Source organism: Rhipicephalus sanguineus, chromosome 8 (assembly GCF_013339695.2).
Source record: "Rhipicephalus sanguineus isolate Rsan-2018 chromosome 8, BIME_Rsan_1.4, whole genome shotgun sequence".
Classification (NCBI taxonomy): Eukaryota; Metazoa; Arthropoda; class Arachnida; order Ixodida; family Ixodidae; genus Rhipicephalus; species Rhipicephalus sanguineus.
Window position 1 is genome coordinate 22,368,717 of NC_051183.1, and position 13,332 is coordinate 22,382,048.

Sequence of the window (13,332 nt, forward strand, 5' to 3'; positions counted from 1 at the left end):
AGAGAGAGAAACGGGAGAGGAGAAACGAAGCGGAGGCAGCCCTCACCTCACCTCCTCTATCCCAACGATCCGTCTCTTTCACTGTCCCGTGTGTCGCGCTGTTTCTCGTATCGTTGAACATGTACCAACCGGCCCAAATACGCACCTTATTGCCTCTATCTCAGCTTCTCCCACCTCCCCGCGCTCACGTGAGGAGAGGGGGGTAGAGTTGGCGCATGCGCGTGGGGGAGCGGACGCGTGAGGGAAGGACGGACGCAGTCCCGAGCAAAAGCTGCTTCGCATCCAGAAGTCAGAAAGGAAAGAAAGCGATACATTCGAAGGCACTATGTATACGTGTCACTGGAGGCACACTACAAATGTGGAACTTTCCCGACTTGAAAATGTGAAAAAGCAAGAGGAAGTAAATGGTCAAGCTAAGCCTTCCACTTTCGTAGCCGCTTTTTTGCTTACTACATTTGCACCATTTGCTCGCTAAATGCGAAGTGGTTTCCAGGCACAAGGATACCTGTATCATCAGGTAGCTTCTAGCGAACCAAGCTTTACTTCAATGTACTGCTTGTGAGGAGTACCAAATACGTTTGGAATACACCTTGCGCGTTACTACGACACCCCTGCTTTTAGAAAGACCCCTTAAAGGGACACCAAAGAGAAACAATGAGTCGGCCTAGATGGATAAATTGTACTCTGAGAACTCTAATGTCGTTAATTTCGCCGTCATGGGTTTATTGATAGAAGAGAAAATCAAGTTTAAAGTTGAATTTTTAAATTTCGCGCCACAATCTCCTCGCGTGACGTCACGGATTTCAAAGTGTATCGTATTTTGGCGCCATTGGCCCAAGAAAATTACCCCAAACTTGGTATGTTAAGTCTACGGCCCCCTCAGAGGACAATGTACTTTGTTTTTACCGAATAGGAACTACGTAGTCCCTAGTAGGCGCGGTCAAAGCATGTGACGTGACGGTGAATGGTGCGGAAACTTCAAGGTGGCGGCGCCACCCACATTTTGTTTTTGCGCGTTTTCTCGCTTACTAAGCGTCTTATCGCAGCAAGCGTGGTGTTCTTGGTATCGTGAAAGAGTACTTTACTAATATGAGAAATGTCGTTTTGCTCTTTAGTGTCCCTTCACAACAAACTCTTGTTCTTACCCATGTGATATGGTCGAAATGAGGATTTACGGCGCTTTGAAATCTATGAAGTCACGCTACGTCTAATAGTGAGGCGAAGAACTGTGTAAGCAAGGCTGTTTAGAGCGATTGCTGTCCATAGTTATGAACTGTTAGTAAACAGTGTTGTTTAAGAATTACGGAAATTCACGTGATATAGCCCGTACACAACGATGAGTGGGAGCACAGGCATCGCCTTAAGACCACAGGCTTGAAACATTTGTCCTGGGTCTTGAAAATTACGTTTCAATCTTATGCTTGCAGACACGAAGAATGTTTTATTACAATTATCTACAATGCATTAACAGTAAGCAAACACAAAACTTTGAGTTCGATTTGCAGTTCCCAACACTTAGTGACCCGTGGGAGCAACAAAGACACACACACTCACATCGAGTACAGCGCGTCGTCTGTTATAGATGCTCTATAGATGCGAGTTGCTGAATACGCCAACAACTTCTAAGCAATTTTTTTTTGTGAATTTTTTTGTTGTTCTTCGGAGTTTACTTCCATTACAAACGATGTTGACAAACATTTTTGCGATCACTCGCAAAACAAGTCAGCATGCAAGAAACAACACACAATCGACCGCATCTCTTGCAAGTCGATGTCATGGGTGGTAACAATGAATTACAAAAAATGCCGCACAACCTCACGATAGCTTTGGCTTCTCTGCGAGGCAGCAGTGCGCAGCGGTAAAGCCCACTTTAAGGCCTCCACAAGAAATCTCGTCTCGAAAGCTAACCAGCCTGTTCTCTCGAAAATGCAATCAGAAGGCCTTTGGCAACAGCTACCCGCGTTTTGCACACACTGCTTGCAAAATCAAGTAAGTGAAATGGGTAAGTAAATCAAGTAAGTCATCCACCCGCTTGTGGCACGAAGCCTAAACAAACGAAGCTCCTGCGGAAGTCACGGAAAACTTCCCAGTTGACGAAGAGTTCGTCTCAATTACGGGATTCGAACCAGCGACTAAAGCCTTTCTGTAGCGATCGCTACGCCATCCGGGCTAAGCCGATTGGGCCCTTCTCCGTTATTGAACCGAAACCGGTGGAAAAAAAATTGCCCTTATGTGGTATTCGATCCCGGGGCTAACGCCTTTACGTAGCGGTCGCTCCGCTACCGGGTCTAAAACGACTGGACGCCTGGTCCGTTACTGAATAGGCTCCGGGAAAGCGTCAGTCTTGGGTTGGAATCCCGCAGAAGGGCGAATTTTCCGTCATACAGGGAGCTTTGTGTGAAATCCAAATGGATTTCCTTTCTACTTCGTGCTACAAACGGGTGTCACAAACGGGTGTTAACAGGTGTTAACACGGGTTAAGGGGTGTTACAGTTTCGTGATAATAACGTTTTCTTTTCTTTTCATCTTTTTTTTTACTTTGCAGCTTGCCGCATTACTGGTTGACAAAAACCAACTAAGATTCTGGAATTCGGCTGAAACAATCAATGTAACTGCGCTGAAAAAGTGCAGTTAAGTGAGTCGATAACAGAGAGAGAGGAGCGGGAAAGGGAAATCTAACACTGACTGTCTATCGCCTCTCTTATTTTGCGAAAGAAGAAAAATTCCTTCTATTGACGAGCTCATTAACTCAAAAGAACACTTCATTCAATGAAGTAAGGCCTGGCGCGAGCCGCCTACATAATTAATTAGCAGGGTGGACCTCCGCTATTCCGAAGAGTGCCCAAGTTAACGAACCGAACGAAAAAACAACAACGAAAAAAAAAGACAGTGCTATCTGAAGAAGAAGCACCAGCTACAGCAGCTATTTTACATACACACAACGAGGCAAACAGTGATCGCAAATGCAATTTACATACGAACACTTGGAGACTTTCTTACAAGTATGTACATTCATAACAACACATCAAAGTTTCTTGTTTTGGAATGAAAACATCTTTTTTTAAGGTTTCTGTGACACACGAAAGCACTGTATATGCAACTTGCCTGATTTGAGCTAGCTAGATTGAGTCTGGCTTGCCGCCAGCGTTAATCGAAGTGGGCCTTCGTGGATATTTTGCGTGAATCGTGTGCTGTTACAGGACCTTCACGTTTCTTTTTTTCATCGCGATATTTCTTAATATTGGGACCTAATTCGTTTAAGTAGATGCCGTGGAGAGCTGCAGGCTGTCTTTGAAGCTGGCAACTTCAGTGTCAGCCGTCCGTTACGTAATCGACGATACCAAGGACAGCAGTGTCAAGGAATTGGAGATGTGAACCTTGGACTTAGGTTATACAGTTTTCTGCTTTTTAGTCCGAAACGCTCTAGATTTTTTCCCCTGCATGTTACTCCATGGGTATTGTTTCAATCGGATAATACGAAGAGGGCGTCTAGGTAAAATTAGCCCAGCGTTTTTTTTTCCTTCCCAAAAGAAGCCGGGAGCTGCGGTAGGGCCTAGCCCTGGTTAGGCCTAGCGATTAGGTCAACAAGAGCTGCGTTTAGGCCCAGCGCTTATCGTTTTAATGCTTGTCATTTAAATAATGTGCGAAGGACGCTAACGACAAACTGTGACATTTGATAGATATTTTCCATTCGCACAGATAAGGCGACAAATGCGTCTAGTTCATATGAGCCGACCGCTTTTTTTTTCTTCCCAAAATAAGCTAGCAGCCGCGCTTAGGCCAGGCTGCGGTTAGGCCTACCGCTTATCGCTTCAGTGGTCCGATTCGAAAGAATCTGCGAAGGACGCTAACCGCAAAGTGAAGCATTTGACATCTATTAGGTTGCGACAGCCGCGGCTCCTGGTACAACAGATTCCGGTGATCTTTTGAATAGACAACCTACTTTCGACGTAGTTTGTACAAGGCTTTTCTAAAGGCTGCTCACATCGGAGGCCAATTCCAGTACGACTAACGTTCTAGTGACAGTTTGCAGGCTTAGGGGCCTATCTTATCTCTAACAACCGAATCTATCTTACGTGCCGACGCATACTTTAACGATATGTCAAGAACAGCAAGAGCGCATGACGTGTCACGACTTTCTTGACTGAATAGCAGCGAGCGAAGTGTTTTAATAGCGAATTACTGTTACGGTATGCGGACACTGTAAATGCCGCAGCTGTGTAATCTTTAGTAAAGTGTAAGGTTTTCAAGTAGCACACGCTATCGGTTTGCTTCGTATAAAATACACGAGGACAGCCACCAATTAAAAACCTGCTGTTGAAGCACGGTGAAAAGCTCCTACGTCTGGCTTTCAGCGACTTAGCATTACGTTGAGCGGCACCGGGATATCGTCGGGTCGATGAGAAAGAGTTGCCATTTTCTAACGCAGCAGATAAACTATCCACCCTCTTCAAAAGAGCGAAGGCAAAGTACACATGGCTAGTCAAAACATCTAGATGCCACCGGGAAGCTTCGGATGTGCACCACGCATGCTCAACATCGCGAAATACAACACTGGCACAACACAGCACATCGATTAAACACACGATATCACGCGTGAAAACAATAAATGCAGTCATGCGCCAAATGACACTTGCGCGAGTTCTGACGCAACGATCGGTTAAGTGACAACAGTTTCAAACAAAACATCGATTCACAGGGGTCTATAAGATGCACCTCGGCCTCAGCAGATACAGTTGTTCATTGGCTCAGAAGCTGACAAAGCAGTGACTCACGTTACTACAGTCCTTTCACTACATAGAGTCCTCCCAAATATCACGTAATTGGAGGAACCTGAACACTAATATATCGACAGGGATACAAACTTCGTTTTGACACGTTACGCGAGTAGCTAGCTGTTTTTTTAACTACATGACGCGGACAGGAACTGCAAAAAGCTCGAACGCCAGCCATGAACGCGAAAGAAAACGAAACAATAATAAAAAAAAAAGATCGCGCGTCGCATCGAAACGTTTACGCGCGTCAAATGGAGAGACTAGAAACCGAAACGACGTAAACGAGTACGATTCGACTCGGAGCGAATCGTGTCGAGTTGACGAACGTCGAGCCACGCTAAAGTGGAGAACCCACGTGTTGCTTAACGGAGCACGGAGTGCCCTCTACGTCTAACGCTGTCGAGGAAACTGTGTACGTATGTGCGGGAGAAAAATTTTTTGGGGGTTTAGGTTGAATGAACACAGTGTTGCTATTTCAACCGCGGATAACCTGCACCACTCGAAATTATCAAACATTGCCCATTACCCAGCAAAATCACCGTCATTTACTTACGCCTAAAGTCAGTTACCCAACACTGGTCATCACTTAGCCAATATATGGGAACACTAGCCAACATTTGCGCGTAGTAAGGCCAACAGTGACCCGTATATCAGTCATATGGCCGCACTTAGCGATCATTAGCCATCAGTTAATCACTAAAGAACGTTAGCCGGAACCAGCCGTCCCATAGCCGACATTAGCCAAATTTTAGCCATCACTAGCTAGTGCTTGCATGCTAGCGAATTCGATAGGCCACCGTTCACCAAGGAGGATTAAGAAAATTCTGAAGTGGAAGCTTTCAGAGGGTGTTAGAAGCAGATGGGATGGCAGCATTTGCCTGCAGTTTAGCTAAAAAATAAGGCCTTCTTGTGTGACACCCGATCAGATATAAAGTGTTTTTGTTCTGCTGACAGTGAACTCTAGCCTAAGTATAAAATGAGGGATCGCTTTTTTCGGCTGAAGTAACCCTACTAAAATTCGCAGAACTTTGAGGCATTTAAGGAAACCAGTTACACTAAGACACCTGTTGAGCAGTATCTGTGCGAGAAAATGACCGAAATTTAAATTATTATGGCCTGTGAGGCGAACGCTGCTTTTTTTTTTTTTTGTTGTACGCTAATGTTTTCTCGTGAATGGAGCAATATTGCGGTGATATAACTTCACATTCCAGAAATAATTTCGACTTCAGCAGTCTTTTTTTTCTAACCACTTTGCCGTTCACCGCTCTTTACAAACGCAAGGGGCTACGATGAATACCATTAGCCATCAGTTAGCCAACACTAACGAACGTAAGCCGGTTCTCGCCATCATATAGTCGACATTAGCCAGATTTTAGCCCTCACTATTCAGCACTCCGTCTGGCTTCACATTCTAGAAGTAATTCCCACTCCAAAATTTTTTGAAAACCTTCCTTGCCGTTCACCGGTCTTTACAAATTGCAGGTGCTACGCTACGTCCACGCGTATAAACATAACGATACGAAACTACGGCTGAGGAACTACGATGAACACCACTGAGACATGGAAGCGGTGGCTGTGTGTTTCTTTTTTTTTTTTTCGTTCTACCTTCTTTCCGCTGCCTCATTCGTATCTTCTCTTTTATACATGTCTTAAAAATCCGTCCGTGTGCGGTGGTCGCAAGGCTGTCAATGGCGCCTGTTGTCCCTCAGGAGGAAGGAGGCGCCTCACTTCTTGCCCCATTTCTGGAACAGGCCCATCCTCTGGCACCGGCAGTTGGTGCCCCACAGGTTGCATCGGCACGATGAGTTGTAGCAGCAATCGTTCGGGCGGTGGTCGCAACTGCCCCCACGACGAATGCAGCTCCTCCTGGGAGAGAAAAGCGGCAACAACGTCAGACAAAAGAATCACACTTCGGCTGCAAGGGCGAAACAATGAGTGCGACAGCAATCAACCTGGAATGTTATACAAAGAAATGGGTTAACCCTCTTGGATCCGATCTCGCGTAACTCTTCACAATCTTAGGCGTAAGGGAATACGGCCGCTCCAGGGGGCAAAGCGGTTTTCGTATTGTCTGTCGTCTCAACGCGTAAGTGGTGAGAGCCCAGCATCTACAGTCGCGCTCAATATGACTTGCAACACGGGAGCGCGTGACTTCACGAGCTAAAAGACTGTGCATGGCTTCAGCTTACCTTCCTTTGCACAGCTAATGATATTTTTCTTATTTTGTATAATCCTCAAGTGGGAGAACAGCATTTAGTTTCAGATATAAATGCTAGTGGAAACCATGGGTCATCTTGGAAGTTCGCGAGGTCACGTGCTCCTGTGTTGCAAGTAATATTGAGCGCGACTGTACAAGAGTATGAGCCGCTGTGCTGATCTCAGTGGAGACTGCGCGCGCGCGTCCGCGCGCCTTTGGTCAAGTTCGTTGATGATGCCCGAGCGATTCAGCCCCCCCCCCACCCTCCTCCACACCCGGCACCCCTTCATGCTCCTTCGCCCGACGGAACCGGCTGGCGCGTTTCACCTTTACTTGAGTCGCGCCCGTCGCAGCCTTCGCAAGCTTTCACTTTCACATAGAACAAACGATGCACGGGGTGATGTGATAGATTTGGACTTTATACGGAACATGACGGCGACGGCAAAAATATTTTAAGCCGGAAGCCTAAAGCGGCTCGTTACGATGGCCTTCAGTGAAACACGGCAGGCGAAAAAAGTGGTGCAAAAACCTCCGCGACGTACGCCGTCAAGCGCATCACTTGTGACGTCAAAATGTGACGTCTCAACGAAACGTGATGACGTCATGATTGCACCGTGGTCACATATCATGATCCCAGGGAGTGTTATCATGACGTCACATATATAAGAAATTTACGACGTCATCGTGACGCCATGAGGTGACGTCGTACGGTGACGTCATCAAAAGACATCGTCGCTTAGTCGAAGGCAGGCCGATCCCGGAGGGCATGCAATACCACGTGAGATGCCGAAAGCTTCACCTTTGATAGTTCACGTAGCGCAAAAATTTGTTTTTACGTTATTGCGCACCACTTTGAGGACCAAGACTGAACCACACGAACACAAGCGCAAACTTACAACTGAATTTATTGGACGGACACATGATGCTTTTATACAATCGCATACCATAGTAACAATGAATATATACCAACTGGCCCAAGCAAGTACCCTTACAAGCAAAAATTTGACTCAGGACAAGAGCAGGGACGAAGGCTGTGCCAAATTTTTGCGCTACGTGAACTGTTATGCATCACCAACAACCCAAACTCCACCCCCTTTTACCATCCACGGTGATCTAGTGACTACGGTGCTCGACCGCTGACCCGATGGTCACGAGATCGAATCCCGGTCGCGGCGGCCGCATTTTCGATGGAGGCTAAAATGCTTGGGGCCAGTACATAGATTTAGGTGCACGTTAAAGAACCCCAGATGGCGGAAATTTCCAGAGCCCTTCACTACGGCGTCTCTCATAATCATATCGGTGTTTTGGGACGTTGAATTCGAACAATAATAATAATTCATCACCCTCTTTTCACCTTTGAGGCCCGTGTACTTCGTGACGTCACTGCACGTTGAAGAACCCCTGGTGATAGAATTCATCCGGAGCCCTTCACTACGGCGTCTCTCCGAGCCTGAGTCACTTCGGGTAGTTAAACACCATAATTCATGATATGTAAAAGAAAAAAAGACCCGGCGTCATTTTGTTGCAGGTACCATGTCAGTAAATCAAGATGAGAATGTCTTCAACCTTGTAGTCGTGAATCGAATACGGTCATACGGCTTTGCCTACACCGACGCAAACATCCAAAGGAGTAGACCAAACAGATTGAACGGCGGGCTATATAGACTATGTTATGGATGGGTTTGGTGCCAGCCATATGGGGCTTTAGCCTTACCGTGCTGTATCTTTAACTGAAGGAACTGTGCTACAGTAGACGCATACGTATCAAAATAGTTTGGTTGGTTCACTCGACGTTAGACAACATTTTTATGTCGTGTCACGATATGCAAAAATAAGAAAACATTGCTTTAACAGCCCAAGCTGGCGGCGCCCATGTATCTTATGTCAAATCGTCTACAGGGTCGGACGAAATGCATTTGTTTAGTTTTTATTTTTCTCTCTTAGCGACTGTCGATGGGGGGTATATACAGGGTGTTTACATTCAGTGAACATTTCAAATACCTTTTTTTTTTTTGGGATCCCAGCGGTGGGTCTACGCTACACTTTTTAAAGATCTTGTTCCGAAGTTGTCAGCAACATTGGCACGGTGGCTTACCTCTCGACATATGAGGGCGACAGCTCGCCGAGTACATTCGCGTTCCGCATTTCAACCCTCTTTGCGGGTTTCTCAGAGCAATACGGACCTGCAGAACCTCTGACTTCCTTATATGCTCGTCTCCCCGAGTCGTAAGAAAGAAACGAAATAAAAACGAAATAGTTCGAAAAGTGTAAGTAAAAAATTGGAGTATCAAAAAGGAAAGAAAGATGAAAACAGCAGCTAAATAAGACGCAATAAATGTCCTGCTGCAATATGTGTGTTGCATGCGCTGTTGGATTGTACTGTGCGTGTACATCTTGTGTTCTACGGTGCGACACCTCTTGTGGCGCTTTTGTTTTTTGTTGCTATCGTATATTTCGTTTGCTATGCGAGAAGGTGTAGCCGGTGCCGCCATAAAGGGACGAGCCTCTCCTATTTATCATTTCAATAAAAGAAAAAAAAAGATAAAGGTAATACGGACGGAGTGGTAAATATGTACGTGTTGATAAAATGAAATATAAGATCGAGAGAAACAAACATTGGTAAAAAGAAGGAAGGAAGTAAAGATTGAAAGGTAAAAGAAAACGAAACTAGAAGAAATACAGAAAGTTTGACATAGATAGATAGATAGATAGATAGATAGATAGATAGATAGATAGATAGATAGATAGATAGATAGATAGATAGATAGATAGATAGATAGATAGATAGATAGATAGATAGATAGATAGATAGATAGAAGGAAAAAAAGTTAGAAAGACGAATAAACAAATAGAATCGAAGAAGGAGGAAGGAATGAAAGTGAAAAAAAGGCGGGGAGGAAGAAATACGGTGCTGTTCTAAGCCTCGTATGCGCTACGTTTTCATTCCGCACTTGTCGGAGTATTTATGAGGCAGTGAAAGGAAAATAATTGTAGAGATGCACATAAAAATGAACTAGACTTTCTCGCTACGTCCAGTCTCTCTCACTTACGAATGCACGAAAATGCGGCGGAAGCTCGCAAGGTAGACATTCAATGTCGACACGACAGGTACCACTAAGGGAGATCTAGGTGAGCCATCAAACACCTCGTTCCATCCCACCCACGGTTTTCATAGCGCCTTAATATTAATGAGAGACATAGCGAAAAGAAAAAAAACCGTTAAATCCAGGCTCCGCCTAAGCCGTCACTGTCCTGCTCGGAAAGAATTTGCATTAATGCCCCAACCAATTGCAATTTCTTATTTACGTGACGTTCAATACTTCTCTAGCATATCAGTGGGTGACTTTCCCATAGAAAACAGATGTTCGTTGCGCCAGTTGTCGGTCGAAAATTTCAGCTTCCTAACAAATTCCAGCAAATATTCCGACTTCCATGTTCAGGCAAGCATAACATTCTAAAATTCACAAAACTGCACATTTTGTGCCAGTTTTTGTTGTAGTAAATCGCCGCTGTGGTGGTACAGTAGTTGCAGTGCTTGGCTACTGACCCGAGGCGAAATGCTAAAACCAGTGTAACTTGATTTAGGTGCACGTTGAAGAACCACAGGTGGACGAAATTTCCGATGCCTCCAGCTACGGCTTCCCTCACGAACATATCGTGGTTTTGATACATGAGACCGCAACAACTATTATAGTTATTATGTCGCAGCAAATCATTTGAAGGACGCTGTGTTTCCCGTTCGATCGAAACCATGCGTCAACATGTAAAACAACAGGGAAAATATGTTTTCCGAGGGGATAGAAAGCGGTGTTTTGCGTCAAAAAACGAAAAAAGAACTAAGGAAGAATACGATACGATGGAACGAGGAATTTAATTTCAGATGACGAGTTATTTCTACCCCTTCGAAGTGCAAACGAGATCGGTATGTTTCGACTGTATGGGCGCTTTAATGCTGCCTTTCAACTTAAAGTCTTCGGCTGCGTTTCTGTTCTCGTAGCACTTAATTGCTTTTCAAGAATATAACATTGTCACTGAAAGAAAAAACAAGGAGAAAAAAAATTGAGCGCGAGAGGCATTACTGTACGTTACGAAAACTAACGTTCGTCTGGTACACACACACACAACACACACACACACACACACACACACACACACACACACACACACACACACACACACCACACACACACACACACACACACACACACACACACACACACACACACACACACACACACACACACACACACACACACACACACACACACACACACACACGTCGACGTTTGTGACATCCAATAATCGCCGCCACACTGTGCGGTCGTTATTGACACACGGGCGACATACCGTGAATTCCCCGCGAATCTAAGGACCAATAATGTGAAGTGTCACGACACTTTGGTGATATAGCATAGTGTGTGCGACACATGAACAATTTTGTTGAGCGCTAGGTTTCCTACCATCGGAAAATTTTGTCGCGCCCTATATCGCCGGCAGCTCAGAGGAAGCAAACTGGATGACTCGGGACAACGTGCTGCAGGTGTAAACGGTAACAAATGTTACGATATATAATACATCCTTGAAACGTGGATCCATTTCTTCTTCCTGATTTCAACTATGGTATCCTTAACCCCCGTTTGTTCCCTGACCCACTCTGCTCTCTTCCTGTGACTTAAGATCACACCTGTCATTTTCCTTTCCATCGCTCGCTGCGTCGTCCTCAATTTAAGTTGAACCCTCTTTGTAAGTCTCCAGGTTTCTGCTCCGTAGGTAAGTACCTGTAAGATGCAGCTGTTAATCAAGAAGAAGAAATGGATATGGGCCGGGCACGTAGCACGTCGGCAGGATAACCGGTGGTCATTAAGGTTAACTGACTGGATTCCAAGAGATGGCAAACGCGTGAGGGGGAGACAGAAAATTAGGTGGGTAGATGAGATTAAGAAGTTTGCAGGTATAACGCGGCAGCAGAAAGCACAGGACCGGGTTGATTGACAGAACATGGGAGAGGCCTTTGCCCTGAAGTGGGCGTAGACAGGCTGATGATGATGATGATGATGATGAAAGGTGGATTAGCGTCATTCGACAGATCAGCTAAAATTAGCAGGTAAAACGTCATTCTGCGATAAGGTGACTATACACTGTTGCACATCTATCTATCTATCTATCTATCTATCTATCTATCTATCTATCTATCTATCTATCTATCTATCTATCTATCTATCTATCTATCTATCTATCTATCTATCTATCTATCTATCTATCTATCTATCTATCTGTCTGTCTGTCTGTCTGTCTGTCTGTCTGTCTGTCTGTCTGTCTGTCTGTCTGTCTGTCTGTCTGTCTGTCTGTCTGTCTATCTATCTATCTATCTATCTATCTATCTATCTATCTATCTATCTATCTATCTATCTATCTATCTATCTATCTATCTATCTATCTATCTATCTATCTGTCTGTCTGTCTGTCTGTCTGTCTGTCTGTCTGTCTGTCTGTCTGTCTGTCTGTCTGTCTGTCTGTCGAGCCAGCCAGCCTGCCAGCCAGCCAGCCAGCCAGCCAGCCAGCCAGCCAGCCAGCCAGCCAGCCAGCCAGCCAGCCAGCCAGCCAGCCAGCCAGCCAGCCAGCCGCCAGCCAGCCTCCAGGCAAGAACACAAGCGAACACAAGCGCGCTCTTATTTCGTTTTTTAAAGTTATGTTTGCTCATGTGAGTGGAAAAATCTAGTAGGAGTCAGACTAATATTTAGATGCAGAAATCGATTGTTAAGTGCGGCAGGAAATACATTGCTCAAACTCTGAAGCACCATTCCGCTCGCGTGACATTTGTATTTGGAACAGCAAAAAAATCAAAATCAAACACACACACACACGTACAAAAAAAGAGAAGGCAAACATGTCTAAATGTTCAACGCACGCCACGTGAAGGGGACGCTGCGGGGAATGGTTGAACAACTGCTACGCAGTCCTTAGCACTTAACAAGTACTCTAGGGAAAACCGCCCCGTCTCTTTTTAGGACGTGTTTACCGACACAGCGATACAAGTTCTTCGCATTCTGCACTGTTTGTCGAGGATACGTAGACAAAAACGCCAAAAGGAAGAAGACGAAGTGGCGATGAGCCCCTAAGTTGTGGACATCTTATTGAGAACGTCGTACAAACGTCCCTGAAAAGACCAAATACGTGTCGGGCGGCGAAGGAGCGCCGATGGCTGTACAGGACAGCAAATGAAATTTGCTCTCCGGTCGCCTCGAAGGCTACGCCGAGGGCTCGACCGTGCATGGTTCCAGGCAGTGGCTGTCACGGTAAAGCCCTCGGAGTGGCAAAATATCTTTGTTTTTTTTTTATCAGACGCAGACTCGGCATTTT

At 45.3% G+C, this 13,332-nt stretch overlaps 1 protein-coding gene across 1 annotated transcript in view; it reads right to left on the reverse strand.

Annotated features, from left to right (window-relative positions):
* Positions 1-1,415: 1,415 nt before the first annotated feature.
* LOC119401544 (uncharacterized) overlaps positions 1,416-13,332 on the reverse strand; it is a 236,189-nt gene continuing 224,272 nt past the window's right edge. Inside the window, exon 5 of the mRNA XM_037668435.2 lies at positions 1,416-6,641. Within this exon, the coding sequence (XP_037524363.1) occupies positions 6,500-6,641 (142 nt within the window). The 3' untranslated portion in view covers positions 1,416-6,499. The remainder of the gene's footprint in view (positions 6,642-13,332) is intronic.